The sequence below is a fragment of the Ornithodoros turicata genome, chromosome 2 (genome assembly GCF_037126465.1).
Source record: "Ornithodoros turicata isolate Travis chromosome 2, ASM3712646v1, whole genome shotgun sequence".
NCBI lineage: Eukaryota > Metazoa > Arthropoda > Arachnida > Ixodida > Argasidae > Ornithodoros > Ornithodoros turicata.
This window is the reverse complement of record NC_088202.1, coordinates 417,733-437,197: the sequence shown is the minus strand read 5'-3', so window position 1 is coordinate 437,197 and position 19,465 is coordinate 417,733. Positions and strand designations below refer to the sequence as shown.

The 19,465-nt window shown below is 46.9% G+C and overlaps 1 protein-coding gene across 1 annotated transcript; it reads right to left on the bottom strand.

Annotated features, from left to right (window-relative positions):
* Window positions 1-18,181: 18,181 nt before the first annotated feature.
* On the bottom strand, window positions 18,182-18,856 carry LOC135386462 (uncharacterized). Its single transcript, XM_064616367.1, has one exon. The coding sequence runs from the start codon at window positions 18,854-18,856 to the stop codon at window positions 18,182-18,184; it is 675 nt and encodes a 224-aa protein (XP_064472437.1).
* Window positions 18,857-19,465: the final 609 nt, after the last annotated feature.

Below are 19,465 nucleotides of genomic sequence, written 5' to 3'. Positions count from 1 at the left end.
AATGCCACACTCGTAACAATGCTCAAGAAACTGTCCTACTCCAACCCAAAGGCATGGGACAAAGCTCTCCCTCACGCGCTCTGAGCCATCAACACTGCAGTTCAGAGCTCTACTGGCCTTTCTCCCTTTTACTTACTTCACGGCTACCAACCGCGACTTCCACAAGAGCTTTCTTTTGGAACTCTGACTTCAGATGAAACACGTGAAAACCAACTCGACCTGTTACAAGTTGCCCGCGCAACAGCATCAGTCAATTGGAGAAAGCACACAACGCAAGCAAAGCAAGGTTCGACGCACGCCGTGTTGACAGAAAGTTCAGTGCCGGCGACCTTGTCCTCTATGATTGGCCTCAAGCTTCCGATCACAAGTTGACACCAATCTTTAAAGGCCCATACAAGGTAGTGAGACCTATCGGGACTGTCTGCTACGAAATATCGAGGCCAACTGCAAACCAGGCCAATCCAACTACTAAGGTCGTCCACGTACAATCTTTAAAGCCATTCCACGACCAACCACAAATGAACATTTCACCAGACCTTTTTCCAGAAGTGAACTGACCCAAATCATCGCTGGTCAAGTCTTGTGTGTGCGTGTATATGCCTGTTTTGTTAAAAAAAAAAAGACTTGACAAGCTCGATTATCTTTCGGGGGGCATGTGTTAGGTATCGCCGCACAGCTCCCTCTGTGTTCACTTAAACAAACTATTATGTAACCGCCACCTATTGTACATTTTTGTAAAAATAAATATAGATATCCAACATTACAAATGTGGGCAAAACACGAAGCTGAGTTTCGATCACATGCTATAATCATGCATATAGAGCAGCCTGCCAATAGAATGATGGTTGGGAACCAGGCTGTTAAGCAAGTGAGAGACAGTAGTTACGTTTAAATGCGCTCTATGTTTAACTATTATGTATATACAGGGTGTTGGTTTTTATTCGTTACAATTTTTTTATAAAAACCAGCAGAGCAAAATAGATACCGTTTTTGTAGTTGAGTTCTACGGCCAGGCTAACATCCTCTCGAAGAAAGTATGCAGCTACAAGGTGACTAATTTCCTAAAATTCATTAATGAGTAGTCTAATTATGAGATTCCATGCAAAAGCAGGAGTTCAGAATGAGAGACCATCATAGTTGAAAGCCATTCCACGTTTAAAAAGTCCTGAAACATGCACGTGCATGAAGTTATCCACCCCCGAATTTTGATATGCAAATGAGCCGAAACTGAAAAAGCGTGGCTGAGAAGTGCATCAAGTTTGTCGCTGTACCAACTGTGTTCCAGGGCGCTGTGGTTTCGGCTCATTTGCATATCAAAATTGAGGGGCGGATATCTACACACACATGCATGTTTCACGATTTTTTTAAACATCAAATGGCATTCAACTAGGATGGTCTCTCATTGTGATCGCCCACTTTTGAACGAAATTCCCTAATTAGAGTTCATTAATGAATTTAGGTATTTATTCATCTTGTAGTCGCATGCTTTCTTCGAGAGGATGTCAGCCAGGCCATAGAACTCGGCTGCAAAAACAGAATGTATTTTGCTCTGCTAGTTAATAAAAATTATGTAGCAAATAAAAAATAAAGACCCCGTGTACAGGGTGTTCGACGAGATGATGTAATCATATTCCTAAAAATAGATTTTGCTTAAGGAAATTCTGAAACTGCTTGGAAAATTTGGCAAATCAGCTGTTACAATTGTTAGAATTTTAAGAGCTGATTTACCGAAAGAGAACGGGGCAGCAATTTATCGCCGCATGCAAGCTGCTTGTGACAAAAAAAAAGCTTCCCAAATAAGAGCTGAAGACAGCCGAAAATATGTCACTGGATGAAGCATGTCTGGAGAAATTTGTGTTTGCGAAAGTTTTTGCTCCACCTTTATTACATTACTCTTCGGTCCATCTTTACTTTAGACTAAGCGGAAAGGAATTATCAAGATCTACTCCAAGGGACACAGCTGATCATTATCAGTGGCTGACTTCTGATACGAGACACATTGATAAAGGCGAAAGATATGAATGGGGCATCGTTTGTTTTCTCTTATGTTGAATTCCAATGGCAGATTCGGAGCGTTTCCAGAGCAAGTTTTGTTGCTCCGCCAAGAGCAAGTCTGTTCGGTTGGCAGATTGGGAACAGTTCTGGAGTCTTCCAATGGGAGCTTCGGAGCGGCATTCGAGCCAAGGTCGCTCCAGGGAGCAACTCAGACTGCTCCGCCAAAATAGGCAGATTCAACCGGAACTCTACGTGACGTGTCACTTGTCGCTCGTGCTTCCTATTTCCTGTCTCTGCTTCGGCAACATGGCCGCTTCCCGACGCGTCTTCGCTGTGACTAGTATTTCGCGTCGTACGTTAGCAATCTCGTTTCTTGAAGAAAGCAATAAGTCAGACATCACCAGGGCAACGTTAGGAGATTAGGAAGACCTTGATGCTGCAAAACATGGTGTTGTGTTGGAACATGAGTACAATCTTCTTCTTCTTCTTCCGTCTCTGGCCGCCATCCACCAAGGAAGATTGGCCAGGGCTAAACTCCAAGTTGGGCGCAAGTGTTCCAGTCGCAGATTCGAATCACTTGCTCTAGGCCAGATCAAGCCGCTCCACTGTGGAGTGTGCCATTTGCTCCGACTCTGCCATTGGAATTCAACAATACACATGAGGAAGTGTATTTGGAGGGCAGCTAGCGCAGTTTTGCCCAGCGACTGAATTTTGGCTTTCAAATTTTTTTGTCGAAATGTTGTGAAAACCTGTGCGGTTTTGATCGGAATAGACCTATCCCTGTTTACAAACAAATGACGTCAGATGGTACAACAGCACCGCCGACTTGGTAGAGTACTATTATAGCAAAAAATCAATAAGTCACCAGAACGCCACGTTTAAACGTGGCTTCTGATACTGTAAGATTTTTTGCAATTCTTTACATATTGTTAGTTGTATTGCCTTTTTCTGCTCCATTCTACCGGAAGCCTTATCTTTTCGGTAGCCCTTTCTAAAGTTGGCTACCGGGCTCTTCCATCTTCTTGTGCCTGAAGGGCAGGAGTTTCTCTCGGAGTGCACGTGGTGTGTCTATACAAAGCAAGCGCGAACTAAGTCGTAATAACGAACCACATTCAGCACAGGATTATGACATTGACTTTCAGACGATGCAACTCTTGGGATGAAGCCGCCTTTTCTTTTCGCGGTGGACCGGGAACGCGAATGAACTCAAGAGAGCGACTAAGAACGTGACCCCATTTGTGTGTACCACTAATACAAGAAGCCACCCGTGACCTTCGTGAAGGAATATGGCTTCGTGAAACGGCGGTGTTCTCCGCCCGCACTGTTTCGGTTTCACTGTGTCTATCAGCATCATGATTATGTCACGGTGACGCTTCTTCGGTAGAGTTCTACACTCTAAAAATGGTGACACTTTTGTGACGCGTTGCAAGCGTCACGTTTCTGCAAAAAAGTGACGCTTTGCTCAAGTGTCACTTCCAGACGCTTTTTGTTCCTTTTTGCTTTTTGAAGCATGTGTCACGAGAGCTCCCACAACAAGTGTCACAAAAAACGTCGCACACTCTAAAAACAGAGCTTCACCGCATAGCACGCCGAAGGCCAACCATGGTACAGAATGATGCATTTATCACTGTTCGTCAGCTGAAAACAGGAGGCGCAAGCCTTTTTGGGACACTATGCAGTTATGATAAGTGTCCCGAAACGGCTTACCCTCGCGTTTTCAACAAACCAACAGTGATGAAGACATCGATCTGTACAATGGTGGCCGTCGGCGTGCTATGCGATGAGCTCTGTGTTTAGAGTGCAGGTGGTGTCGTGGTCACGACTGTGCTGGTGGTGCTAGCGAAATGGCTTGCGGTTGTCGGCCTCACAGAGGTGCCGGCTGTGCTGCTTGGGGTATTTCCTGGGGTTTCCTCAGACACTTTGAGCCATATGATGTCGGCACAGGACGGACACTCCGCCACGGCGTTAGTCATGACGTTGCCCTCGTGGTCGCAACATCGCCTAGTTCCATAAAAGTTGAGTGTATTGTCTCAATCTCAAACTTGACAATCTTGGTAGTGCATTGAGTGCGCTTCCACGAGCCCACACGGGGAAGGAGCCAAAGCATCCGAGACAGCATGAGACAGAATATGAGACAGCTACTTAATTTTTATGTAGAAGACTCTCATAATGTGGCTCTATAGGCTTCAGAGATGGGTGAAACATGCAGCGGACACTGACACCTGATGTACTCGTATGTGGAAGGCATGCTCACATGCTAGGGGTCACGTGAAAAGAGAAACATTTTATTTCAGAATCGATACACTGCGAGTCAATCGCGCGACAAGCACGGAGTGCAAGACCCCCCTGGTTGCTTGATTCCGTAGAACCCCGACTAAGATGGCAACCGTTGCCCGAACTGCATCCCAGAATACAGGGGTGTCCTGAAGGGAAGCATGGTAACTGAATAATTAGCAAAAGAGCTTCATTTGCGCTTGCGTTGGCGACTCGCACGCTATTCTGAAATTTCCTAATAGGGGTTCTGCAGGTCCTAAACATAAGTGGTCAGTTTAGATCACGACACATTAAAAAAGATAAGTGAAGACAAACGAAATGCAGAACGTAATCGGAAGAAACGGCGCAATGAAGTACGAAGAAAAACAGGCCGCAAAGCCTCCATTCTCGGGAGCTACTCAAAAACCTTTGAATTTCTCTCCATCGCTGTAACTTGCGATTTCGGATGTCAAAGAATTATGGCGCACAGATGCACTGGTGAAGGACGCTCATTACGCGAATACGCGTCGTGCCCGTGGTGCAGACGCGCGCATGCGATTGTCTGCTTGGTAACAATTTCAGATGCATAAAGTGAATTATTTCCTAATACTTTAGGGAAAGCAAGGTGGGGTTTCCGAAAGTGTGCTCGCGTTCGACAGGGGGCAGAGACACAGAGACAATGCGGCATACTTTGCTCCAATTTATCCTCCAGCCTCCCTGTATTCACATGATTTCATTGCGTTCGTCGTTCCGAAAAGAAAACAAACCCCAAATAACTTACCGATACGTCCGTGCTTCACTGAAGGATGCCCTCACATGATGCACCATCCTACGGGTGTGAACGGTGTGACCTCATATATGACAAACACTAGCATAGGTCATACGCACAGATTCTTCGAGATACTCCAGTAACATCAACGTCTGAGTCGTCACAGTATTCCCGAAAGCGAGTTAAAAAGCTACATTAGCAGATAAAACCGGACGCGAGAAACCTCGTGAGCGTCCTCGCTTGAACTGGCCAAAGACTTGCCCATTGTTGGTAACTGAATGAGAAAACATAGAGATCCGAAGCGTTCAAACAGCGAAAATATCAAACCATGTGTCACGGGCAACGGCCGCAGCTGCGGCAAGTGTCACAACTCCAGCGTTCAAACGCCCTCCCAGGCTTCAGTAATCATCTACGACACCTCAGCCACTTCGGTGGCAACAAAAACGCGTTTCCGGTAAATGTATATGGACTAAGTTCCCTCTGTGACACATTCCAAATCCAAGTTTGGGCTCGCCCCAAAGTGTCACACCAATTTCACGTGTCACTAAAGTGTCACCGTTTTTAGAGTGTATAGAGTGTTGTCCCCAGAGGCTTCTGAATTCAGGGGGGAAATGCTGCCTTTGCTGAGCAATGTTTAGCGATTCATTATGCAACTTCGTGCAAAGAGCCTGTTTGCACTGCGATGCCTGAGTTCCCGCTTGTTGCCTGTACTTCCTTCAACATTCTTTTTTGACAATCTATTTTTAGGATTAGTCTTACCAACACTTTCCCAGCCTTTCAAGTTCCTTACTGAAGAATGGAGCTGTGGCACGTCTTATGCATGCATGCGTGAGCAAGTCTGTGAGGCAGGAATAAGTCTGGGGTAGTTGGTCCATTATGCTTAGGGTTCTTGCTGCTGATCTTCAGTACCAAGCAAGTCTGCATGTAGTAAAATTGCATTGGAAGTGAGTGCATGCCTGTGTAGTTTGTTTCATCCTGGTTGTCTTTTTACACCCTTATTATGCAAGCAGGGATCGGTACCGAAACTGAACTGGAATAAATTTAAGCGGTTACCGGTTCGCGAAACGATTCAGACTTAATGCGCGCTGTGAGAGATCGGAGCTAAGATTTACACAGCGTGGCCGTTACAGGCTTCCTTTTGCGCGATTTTTGTCGTCCAGCAACCCAGGTTTTCATTTTGAGCTCTGAAACTAACGGTCATCCTGGGCAGGGACTGGGCTCACGACAAGACAACAGTATGTATTGTCATCAAGTAAGAGCTACTATGGAGGTAGCCCCTTTTACACCGACTCTATCTTGTTGTATTGTTGACTGATTGGATGAGTCACAGAATTTGTGCGCCCATCTTACACACCAGATAACAACGCTCCAAATGTATATTGTTTTGTTGACTTTGAGATCTATGTATTGGCATCGTAGCGGGCAACGCTCCAAACAGTGCATTTTAAGAAAAAATATTCATAGGAACAGCACTGCAAGCGATACTGCCCCGAGCACTGTTTTATAGACCGCGCGTTCAGAGGCAGAGGAGTGTATTGTCATCAAACAACTGAACTTTAGAAAAAATCTTCCCGGAAACAACACCGCAAAGCGAACCGCAACTGAACTACCTCTCTGTATTGGCATCAGAGCGGAAGACCAGCCACACAGACTGGCTCCCTCTAACGTTTCACACGGACTAAACTAAGGCTACGTAGATGCCAACTCTAGAGCAATATGATCTCTAGATTAATATGTGTGCTGGACGTCACCATGCAAGGAACGAATACTCGCGGAAAGCTGCGAACGTGACAACGGCACACTGTACTTGGCCACCTAAAAGTGAAGCACATACGTACCTCTATCATCTTCAAAGAGGACCGAAGATGTCTGCCACCGTCTTGCAAAGTGCACAGCTCCCAGCACAGCTCTCTCTCTACGAAGAGCGGGACGAATCCCTGCTGGAACAAGATTTAGCACTTCTGCTACACTACGGATGCGGCCACCCTGTGCTGCAATGCAGCGAGAAATCCACACCTGGTAGTTAATCTCAACTGCCAGAAGGAGGAACTGTTTCCTATCGCGATGCGGGACGGGAGACTGAAAGAGCGTTTGAATGACAGCCCACCGAATGCGTGACACACCGAACAGGACTTCAACTTTGTGTCATAGCGTATCGGGCACAAGGCACTGATGAAACGCGTGTTCCGCAGTTTCGTGACAAGCACAGAATGGACAGAAAGGAGTGGTGACTCCGTACCGAGCCAGACGGTCCCGAAGCGGTAAAACGCCGTGTGCCAAGCGCCATTGCAGGCTAGCCCGACGTGCGTCGAACCAGCCCGCGGTGACAAGACGCCAAGCAACCTGCCGGGGCACACCAAGGCCCACAGCCGGCGGAGGCATGGGAAGAAGCTCCAAGAGAGATTTGTACAGTCGCTTCACAGTCAGGTAGAAATGCGTTCACCTGGGTAGGACTCGCGCAGGCGCCGCATGGAGGAGGCATACTCCCTGAGGTGGGGTGCGACACACTCAGACCGAGGCCTACTCAGCGAAAAAGCCGAAAAAACCTGACATCAGGACCCAGGAGAAACTGTAACAGATCATGGGCAGGGTGGCACGGCTCCATGAGCGCATCAAAAATACCTTTAAGACCAAGGGCGAGACACTTGGTCTTCATATGTGGAACCCATAGGCCACCTAACTCCCGCTGCAAGCACATGCGGGCGCGTGACACCAAACGAAAAGCTGTGCGAATAGCAGCTACCAAGATCTGACGAGGGGGAATAACGACACTGCCATGGTACCAGTACTTACTGAAAAACCATGAGGCGGCAAGACGGGCTCGACACGTGATAGGGAGCACCAAACCTCTGAGATCAGCAAGAACGGGGACACTGCGCTGGTGCACCCTCAGCCATGAGGACGGCGACAGTCCGCAACTATTAAAGTTATATCCTAGTATGCGAACATCGTCTTTAACAGGAATGCCAAAGGGCGCAGGGCACGAAGGGGTAGCATTAAGGAAGAGCAAAACACTCTTCGCCCGATTAATGCGCGCATTTGATACGTTGCCATAGGCATCTAGAACACCTAGGACAGCGGCAACAGAAGCTTCATCTCTAAGTATTAGAGATAGGTCATCCGCGTACGCAAAAAGCGGAAGAGCTGTAGAGCCAGGTAGTTTGAGCATACGTGAAGGGAGGAAAGTTGCAAGAGACTCCAAAAGTGGACTAAAGACAATGGCGTAGAGAGCAGGAGACAAAGGGCAATCTTGCCGCACACCGGACTTTATTGGAAAACGGTCAGACAGAGCCCCATTTAGCCCAATCGTAGCTGAAGCTCCGGCGTACAGCGTTCTGACCCAGTCAATAACCGTAACAGGGAAACCAAAAACGTGCAGGACCTGGTACATGTACTCGTGGTGCACCCTGTCGAAAGCCTTCTCTTGCTCAAAAGAGGCCAAAACTGCAGGTTGGATGCGACTATGAGCCCAATAAAGGGCATCACGCAACGCAGAAGCGTGGAGCTGGAGGGACCGTCCGGGGACAGCGCAGGCCTGCCAAGGAGGAATAACAAGCCCCAAAACAGGAGAAATTCGTTGCAATAGCGCGTTAGAAATAATCTTATAGTCCGTATTCAATAGAGACGCGGGCCTATAAGCGTTCCGATCGAGCCTGCGAGACTCGTCTTTGCAGAGCAAGATAATAACGCTGTCGCGCATGGAAGGACACAAGAGACCGCCCGCCAAGCAGCTATTGAAAAGGATAGTCAAAGGACGGGACAAAGTCGACCAGAAGCATTTATAGAATTCGGCAGGAAGTTCATCAGATCCGGGAGACTTCCCAGTGTGCAGGGCCTTGACTGCAGCCGAGTATTCAGCTCGCGTAAAAGGGTCGGCGCTGAGAGCAAAGTGCTTTGCACAAGGCAAGAAAGAGCGGGCCTCATCAGTGGGCAGGATCGCAGCGTCGTATAGGGTCGCAAAATGTTCTCGAAAGAGCGACCTAATGTCATCGGGCTGCCCACAGACAGACCCGTCAGACGCCGACAGCTTTACCCAATGACACTCTGAGGGCGGCGATAGTAACGGCCATGGAGGAGGCGGGAACAGCATGATTCCCGTGACCAACGCTCAACTGACTGGAGCGAGGCAAAGCGATCCCAGGCCTGCATTTGCAAGGCAGAAATCCTTCGCAGGACTTCCTGTATGGCCTCGTCATTTCCAGGGCTCCTAGACACCGGATGGCGCAGTATAGATAGCACCTGCCGTAGATGCTGCATTAGCTGCCGACCCTCACGCGCACGTCTCGCCCGCCACTGACGAAAAAGCCTCGCGGCCCCGATCTTCGTCTCCTCTCACCAGCCTGGCGTGAAAGGAGGGGACACACAACGAGCCTCAAGCCATGATTTCACATCATTGCGAATTTCAGTGTCTTCCAATAGCGTGACAGGAAGCCTCCAACATCCTGATCCTGCGCGATAATTGCAGAAGCCATTAAGGACGAGAGAAACCCCCTCATGATCCGACAGTTCCCCAGACGGAACAACAGCACACACACTCATGCGCGACACAAGTGCGGGAGACACGTAGAAACGGTCAATACGACTATGTGCACCACGAGAGTTGGACCAGGTATACTGGTACTGCCCCGGCTGCAAGTGCGTGAAAGCGTCCACAAGACTTAAATCCCGGACCAACTGAGACAACTCCGCGTTTATAGGGCGACGACCACTACCATGGCCGTCAATGCAGCAGTTGAAGTCTCCCGCAACAATTAGATTAGAATTGCCAAGAAAGAAGCAGTCGAGACTTCGAAAGAACTCGGCCCGTTCAGCCCGCCGAGCTGGGGCATACAAATTAACAACTCGAAGGGATGACCCGCCGAGTTGTAATTCAACAGAAATGACACGCCCATCATTATCACGATCATACCAGCGTACGTCGCCTCGAAATGAAGGAAATAATAAAATTGCAACACCAGACGGATGCGGAGATCCGTGGCTGAAGAAAGGGCGCACCCCATAGTCTGTTACTAAGTGCCTAATAGTCCATGCCGATAACACGCGGGTCTCCTGAAGCAAGAGGACATCAACAATAAACTACGTGCCCACTGAATAACGGAAAACTGCTTTCGGCCACTGCGAAAGCCCCTGCAATTGAGCGTTGCCAGAGAGCAGGCCATCAAAAACCGAAGGCAAAAGAAGAAATAACTTTAGAAAAAATCTTCCCGGAAACAACACCGCAAGCGATGTTGCCCCGACGACCGTTTTACGGGCCGCGCATTCCAAGACACGGCCCACCCGGGGGCGGACCGCGTTATCAAGGGGCCCTTCTCGAAATATGAAGGACCGGCTCCCTTTCGCCTCCCTCCACCGCGAAAGATCGAAAGATCAATACGCGGATTTGCAGGGAGACCAGAGCACTGTAGGCAGAGGGTTAGACCTAACCCTGGTGAGACAAGTAGATAAGTCGCAATGTAGCGTATTACACGGAGCTTGAACTACACATGTGACGGTGTGGTAAATAATCGCAGTCATTGGTTCTGACGTGGTTGAATCGGGTATAGTCGACCACACATCGGGTGGCAGGGGATTTACGAGTATATTAATCTTCTTCCTCTGTATCCTCAACATGCGCGACACTTCTACTTTGTCCCGAGATCAGACGAAAATTTCCTTGCACTTGTAATTGGCGGTCGCATTTCGTTGGTCCTATGGTAGACTGGTTGCTGGGAGTCCGTGGCCAGTCCCTGAGCAGGATGTAACGGCGTGTACACGATGAGTGAACATAGGAAGTATACATAGTGTCCCAGAAAACGTGTCATTGAATTATAATAAAAAAACTACTTCACCTAGAATCATGAGGTCAACGGCATTTGTTCTTATTAGGTTTTTGCCACCTCCTCATGTGACTGTCATGTATCGTAAGTTTAATTATGTAAATATTTGCAAACTGAACTCGGAAATTTGCCAAGTAAAGGCCACTTTTTTACCCCTCCAATATGAAGAGCGTGCCGAATTCACTGAAATTCATGATTACTGACAGTGATATTCACGAGTTATACCATCGGAAAAAACACCCGAACATCATGCTTTTTAGAGCAGCGGACCATAGCGCGCGATGACTTTTTGAGAGCAATCGCACTCAGTCCGACGAAAGGAGCCAGCCCACAGAGTGATAGTAGAAAATTTAACAGTTCCTAAAATTGGGAGAGGGAAAGCATTATCCCAGCGAAAGTCGAACGCGATAAGCCATGCCTGTGTTATATCTTTCTGCGATGCCAGGGTGGGCTGGGTTTCCAACCTTCTTTCGTTGGACTCACGAAGATTGCGCTGAAAAATTTATCGCGCGCTATCCTGCGGGAGCCCTGTAGATCATGGTGTTCGGCTACTTTTTCCGATGGGATAGCTCCTGAATATCCCTGTCAATTATCATTAATTTGATTAAATCAGACACGCTCTTCACATTGGTGGGGTAAAAAAGCGACCTTTATTTGGGAAATTTCAGACTTAAGCTCGCAAAAATTTACATAATGAAACTTACGCTACATGGCATTCACTCATGGAGGTGGCAAAAACCTAGTATGAACAAATGCCGTTGACCGCATGATCCTAGGTGGTGTGGCTTTTTTATTATAATTCAATGACGTGTTTTCTGGGACATCCTGTATTTAGTATAGTACCGAAGCGTTGCACCTGAAATATAGGCCTGTCACACGCAGTGTTGCTGTGAACGATTGCTGTGTCGGCAACAACAAAAGTACATTTGTGTTGTTTGAGAATCGTAAGGATGTGCTTGCTTTTGACCCATGGCAATTTGCATAAAATTCACTTTCCTGAACCGGTTCGACCCGATAGTTTGGTCTACTGCGGAGCTGAACGCGAACCAAACCAATATGCCTGAACCTGAACCCGAACCGAAAAAGATAACGGTTCCGATCCCTGCATGCAAGTGAACAGCATCAGTAGTGTGCGCTGATGGTGGATACGAAAGGCTGGAAAAGATAAACGAGCCTCAAAGCAGTCTTGGAAGAATGTTTTTTTTTCTTGTTTTCTGTTGCCGATGAAACCCTGAGGATTTACATATAAATCCCATTGCAGAAATGTTAATTTTCTACAGCAGAAGGCTAAAAGCTTTAATGATAGTGTGCGTGTACTACTGCATGCAATGTTGTTATAGATTGCAATAAACTTTGCAAACAGTACCGTGTGTTCATTCCAACATACTAGCACTAAGCTGAGAGGGCACCAATACAGGCCATACAGCCTAGTACATACTTTGAAAATCACGGCACTTTTTATAGTATCATGTTAATTTCAGCACTTGAAGTGTACATCTCTGTGCAGCGTAGATCTTCGAAAGTAAAGCTTTTGGTGACCACATATATCACAGCACTGGATTTTTCGTTGCGACAAATTTCTCAAATAATTTTACCGTATGTTATAGTACATTTCAACGATGGACATAAACCCCATCGGTTCATCTCACATGGGCCTAGATTGTCCCCAGGGGCATTTATGCAGGATGTGGAAAACCACCTTATGGCTTTGGATGTACTCTGTAGCCTGATATGGTATGAAACATGTTTCACTTGACACATCTGATCTCTATCGAATTCTGCATTGCCTCAGGTAGGTCCTACATCGCCTGTATGACACTGCGCATGCCACCATGTTTGCCCTACAGATCAAGGCATTGAAGTTCAAAACATTATCCGTGTGGCCACATACGGATGTTTTTCGATATGGTCCACAATTAGCCAGCTATTATACATAAAAAATTAGACGTCTACTGTACGTTTAGAAATTATACATCTATTGTATGTCAAAAATTAGATGTCTGCTGTGCAACGTGTGAGTGATGTCTAGTAGACGGCTTTCTGTAGAAGTCTAAATAACATATAGGCTGTTAGACGTCTATATGACATCTATATGTAGCCTTTAACCCGAAAATTTCATCCTAGACATGTTTAGACATCTATTATCCCACCATGTGCTGCATGGGGTCTTTCATGTAGCATTTAGCATGCTCACCCTTTCTAACTGCTTCATTACTCCAGCTTCCAGGTTTAAGGAGCATGAAGCAAATGTTGGCAAGCTGCAGACTACCATTGCAAATCTCGAAAGGGACAGCGATGCACTGAGAACTGCAGTATCGCAAAAGAAGGTGGTGCCATTCTCGACAGAGAGCCTAAATGATGCTTCAGTTGAGTTTTATACTGGCCTACGCAGCATAGCCCTGTTCAACTTCATTGTTGGGCTAGTCAGCGGAGCAAATGTGTACCTGCCACGACAACTAACTGTTCATGACGCAGTATGCATTGTACTAATGAAGCTACGTCTGGCTCTGCTCAACAGGGACCTTGCTTTTCGGTTTGGTACGACTGAAACCACTGCTGCACGTGTCATCTCTGCATACCTTCCAGCACTTGCTAGTGAGATGAAGAGGTTCATTGTTTGGCCATCAAGAACAGATATACAAAGCAGGCTTCCAACCCACGTACGAAGACTGTACCCAAACTGCTGGGTCATAATCGACTGCACTGAATGCCACGCTTAGCGCCCTTTGTCCTTCACAGCTAGGGCACAAAGCTATTCTAACTACAAAGCCACTAACATAATCAAGTTTCTTGTTGGCATAACTCCTAGGGGAGCAGTGAGCTTTATTTCAAAAGCAGGGTCAGGACGTACGTGTCTGACAGAACGTGTCTGACAGAATCTTGTGGGTTTTTGGACGAGCTTGAACCTCGGGACTTGGTCTTAGCAGACCGCGGATTTCTCATCAAGAATGAGGTGGCAAGGAAAGGGGCTGAACTTGTTATTCCTCCTTTCACCAAGAGGAAGAAGCAACTTGGAGGACAAGAAACAGAAGATGCCAGACGTATTTCAAGCGTGAGGATTCATGTAGAAAGGGCAATAGGCCGCGTGAAACTTTTAAGGATTCTCAGGAACAGGCTCCCTGTATCCCTACTGCGACATGCCACAGGGATTCTTATCATATGTTCAGCCATTGTCAACGTGAAAAAAAAAAACCTTAATATGAATGGAAAGACCACCACGGAACTCTGGCATATCTCTATTTTATTTTTGCCAACATCAACATCAGAACACTAGCTGATACATGATCAAGAGGGTGCTCACACATCAGCATTTGCATTATTTTTTCCTCTTCCTTTCTTTCTTTTTTCTTTTTTGTAGATGATTTTGTGGCATTCTACCGTGCTTTGTTGTATTAAAGTAACCTTGGAAGGATATGTTGTCTCCAGAAATTTTTCATCTTGCCGAGAATGTCATTAAAAAATGCTGGATCATACTGCACAACTGTTATTGAAAATTCATGGGGAACCCATACGACAAAATGGCAGACTTCTTTATGGCAGACTTATTTTTGGCAGACGTGTAGTTGAGTCTGCATCTGGGTGTAATATGGATGGTTCCTGTCAACATCGCCAGTGCGAGTGAAACATGTGGCCTCTGTTACCCTCCTGCTTGGATCCCTGAGTGAGAAAGGGCACTTCTCTTCCAGCATGCCGACACCATGGCAGTCACAGGCCCACACTCCATCAGGGGAGGCACCGAGGAAATGATCCTGGAAAGGGCAAATACTTTAGCGAACCGTGCGAGTGTGAATATTTGCGCACATAAAGTTTCCATTGAAATGTGCTGCCCCAGATTCTGATAGAGCAAAATAAAAAAATGAATAGCTTCATTCAACTGATGTGGGACACTGTTAGTGCCATGAGCCGTTAAATGAGTCACCGATCAAAATTTTCGTGCAGAGAGGTAATGGTTCATCATGTCATGTAGTCGCAATGCGTGCACTAATGATCCAGGATCATTTAAGGAACAAGTGCAGGCAATGTTCTTACCACTGGATCAATAACAAACCCAAGATCACAGAGACGAATGTTTGTGTGGCACGTTTGCATGTAATTAGCATAGTGATGTTTTGCATTTATTTTATTCTCGAGGCCCCACTTCATGGCCTCCGACTGTGGAACGCGCCGACGTTGGAGAACCACATCCAGTATGCTCTCGGGTGATATAGACGGTTTTAATGTCTTTATCTGGAAGAAGGAGCGTCAAACCTACACTGTCTTATCGTTTTGTCTGATTCGTAGAACACACATGTACCACCTATGTCGCATTATGGAACATACAAAAATTTGATATTTACAGTGACCTGAAGAAGTTGGAGAACCAAAGCAAATATGCGACACAAACTTTGCTTCATTCCACAGCAGGCTTTTGCTCTGCTGTCTTGGACCTTTTTCGACTCTCTCAATTTCTTTAAGGGGCACAAACATTTCGTCTAGGAAGGTGGCTTGTGTGCTGCAAGTTTCGGGCATTCCTTAAAAGTAAAGCGCTTGAGGATCACATTCTCACAATTGCAGGAGAAGATCACATGCTAATATGCTGTGCCTAATGCATGCTCAGAACGAGACATAAACAATGCACTTGAAGTATTTAGTTGTACGCTGAAGGTATTGCGGCTTAAGTAAACTGGTTATATGATGATGAAAGGTAACTAATGGCTTCTAGAAAATGTTTTCGCCTGCCAAACGTAAGTGAAATACTGAACGTTACAACTATGCTGTGCACAATTTTCCCCCACCAAGCCAAGCAATCAACCATGCTGGCACTGCTGTCAGTGGCAAGCACTTGAATTTATTTCATGCAGTCATGGGAAGCATTCTAGTTCACGAGCAGCAATGTTCTCCCACAGTGCAGTGATACAGGCCAAAACATGCTAGCCTCCTATGATAGCTCTGAGAGGCAAATTTGTAGGATTCTCACATTACACCAGCAGAACGGAAAGGTGGTTGATGCATTTACATTGATACACAAGAGATTATCGTCATACCTAAGCAGCGTGTAACACTGCTCATCTTCTGAGCCTGAGTCTGTATCTTCCGGGTCGAGCCTTGGGATGCTTCGGAGAGAACAGCATGTAGTACAATCCTTCTCAGCTCCTGGAATATGTGTCCATCTGCTACAGCATACTTTTCTGATGTGCACGGCTGCTCCTTCTTCATAATTCTTCTCTCTTTCCGAGGCTTGCTGAGAGTCATTTCGTCAACTGGAACCATGTTTTCCTGTGGTGGGGAACAGTGCAATTATGGAACTTAGCAGATAATAGGGCAAAAAATGGTGTACTGTGTTTGAGACATTTAATTTCCTTTTGGGGTGAGCACCACACATCCGATGAGACAACGCCAACCTCTTAATTTCGCATTGCCACTGAATGAAAACTGAAGTGGCAAAGGATGCGACACAGGCATTACCTGGTGCATGACATGTGTCTACTTGAATTTACCTTTTTTGATGTAGCTTTGCCCCATACACATTTGTGTGACGTGCATGAAATCTCTGCACTCTTCTGAACTATGTACTCGATGGCAAACAAGACTGCCGCAACGTGGCTGCACACCTTGCTAAGGCTGAAAAATCACAAACAAAAAGAAAAATAAAGGAAATGGGAGAAAACGCGTCGTTATACTTTCTTCTCATGACGGTCGCTTACGCGAAATACTGCACTAGAACATACCCTGCCATACATTGACAGTGACCTGTAATCACCCCATACGTAAGTGAATCAACACAGACCCATGCCTTGTGGTCGTTGTGCGCAGTACGTTGTGACGGCATCACTTGCGCCCTTACAAACGCTACCTTCTTGTCGGGAAGCCAGAGCCGACACTGCCTCACATACCCTGCATCAGACGAACTTGCATTAGTCAAGCAGCCGTAATTAGTCTAGTTATTTGTGACGATACGATCAGCGCTATGCAGTACACCAGCGTAGCGCGATACACCTGCTTCGTGCTTTCAATGCACATACCTGATTGGAAGTAATTGCAGGCTTCCATAGACTTGTACGCATGCACTGTTTCAGGCGTAAAGTCGCTGCTGGAGAAGAGGAAATAAACCACGACGGCCGGCATTGTCAATGCTGGGCAACGTTGTTCGGCGTCATCTCCTTCCAGCCACATTTCCCTAGGAACAGCGTACGGATCGGTGTACGCAACACCATGGATGCACAGTTTTTTTCTCGTAACGGTATTTCTCAAGATCCCTGAGCTGATCAGCGTATGCAGCCATTACCAACAAGAGCTAAACGAGAAATGGCGTAGATACTTCTGCTTTCTGCTACGTCTGCTTTCTGCGCATGCGCATATGCGCCCGCTTATTTGCATACAGAAGTGGGTTTATAGACGAAAAAGTTCCACATAAGTCTCTGGCAACGTGAAAGCTTCCATTTCTAATATTACTTGTAAGCCCCTGTCGCTTCTTTTAGTATTTACTACTTCACCTCACCTAAACGGTAATCGCTCATTCGGCACCAAACCTCAGCTCATCCGCTTCATCTTTTGAGCGATAAACACAGACACAGTGAGATAAATTACTGTTGCTCTAGTCAATGGCGCGTCTGTCTTTATCTTATTGGCTTATTTCACTTGGTTTCACTAAGTAGCCAGCTAGAAAATGCGAATGCTTGAGAAAATTTATGCATCAACACATGACATTCATTCACATGACATCATTCACAATTTGGTGTCCTTTACGGGAATACACCTCTGTTTAGACGGGCTCGCCTGTAGTTTCTATAGAAGAAGAGAGGCTAGAAGAAAAGAAGTGGGAGAGTGAAATGGGGAGAGCAAATGATTTATACGGACGAGATACATCCTCCCAACGTCGAAGCTCGTGAGCCGCCATGATTGATACGGGCATGGTCTTGGGATGTCCGACTTGGGATCCCTGGTATTCCGCGGGCTGCGGTGCACAGACTTTTCTCTAGCTACTCTGCTCTGCCATGCCGACATCCCACACAGCGGTCTGTGACAAAAGCAGTTTTGACGTTCTTCAGCGACACAGGTCTCATCAACAGCCTGTGAAGTCCTCATTCTTCAGTATCCCAACTTCACCTCTCACCCTCATACGCATTACCCTAATCTTTGTTTTAAAAGACATTGTTGGGAAGCGTACGGGGAAACAATGACTCCAGCCGGAACACACGACAGTTTATTGCTCTGACTACTCAGGAGCGATACCATTAACCAAACTAAAATGAAGAACAACACGCGCGCAGGCGCAGAGGTGGCAGGGGCAGGACCTCGTTGTCTTCAACAATTCTTACACTCCCCGGGCGCAAGTAACGGGGAAGGCGAACGTAAGAGGAAAGTAAAGCTAGACTTCCAGTTTGTGTAGAAGTTGAAGGGGCCGTCGAGAAATTGAGCCACTGGGAAGGATCACTTTGCATGCCCGGATGACGCCGTCGCGTCCTGGTTGAACCTCAGTAATCCGTCCGATTGGCCACAGGGCTCTGGCTTGGTGAGTGGAAGACAGGAGTACTAACTCGCGTACTGCAAAAGGCACGACCGTGAGGTGTTGAAACCGGTGAGCAGGCGGCAATTCGGAGATGTACTCCCGAGTCCCCCTACGCCAGAAGTCAGCAAGCATATCTTGACGGCGCTGGGCTCTGTCAATGAGCGATGAGCGGGTTTGATTGTGGTCGTCGCGGAGCAGGGAAAAACCTGGTAGTTGTGTGAGACGCTTCCAAACAAGGACGTGAGAGGGACAAAGGGGGGAGAAGTCTCGGGGGTCATCGGAAATGTAGGTCAAAGGGCGTGAATTAATGGTGGCTTCGATCTCTATTAAGATAGTATTCAGTTGCTCGAAGGTGAACGAGTTACGTCCCAGAGTCTTGCGCAATGCATCCTTCACCGAGTGGACGAGTCGCTCCCAGAACCCTCCCCACCAGGGTGCTCGTTCCGCAATAAATGTCCATTGAATACGATGGGCAGCACAATATCCTAGTAGGGCAGGGGAGCCGACGAGCTGCTTCGATGGTTTCAGGTCCATGGCAGTGCTTGAGTGAAGACATGCAATACTTGTTTCTTGCACGAACAGACCCCCCCCCCCCCTCATATAAGATGCCACGGTCCTCGGAGTCTGCAATTTGTCGTCTGCGGCTCAATGTTCTGCTAGTAGCAGCGTTCCTGTACGAGATAGAAGTCGCTGGAACTCTGACTGAACTTACAGGACACGAGGACGCGGAGAATCGGGACGCGGAGCACCTGCTGGTGAACTGTAGGCGCTTTATGTCTTGCCGACAATCTCTGAAGAGTTCCATGCATAGGCTGGACTGTAGACCACTCAACGTGGGGAAGGTGCAGGGGGACGTGCCAGATCAACCAAGACAACTTGCACTCTGCGTCCTGGTGCGCGTCTTTAAATAGGCAGGTGCTGCGGTCATCTTTTATGGGTCAAGGTCCTCATTATTTGAAGAAAAGTAGTAGCGTCCGTGAGGTCCGTTTAAAGGGACAGTTTGGACCCCAGATGTGAATTAAATAGGCCTCATCAGATGACTCCTTATATATTTCCGACCCACCATGCAAAATCTTTCGTTTATATACGGCTCCGAGAATTTGAAATGCAATTTTCAACTTCCATCTTTTGCCCCCGACTGAA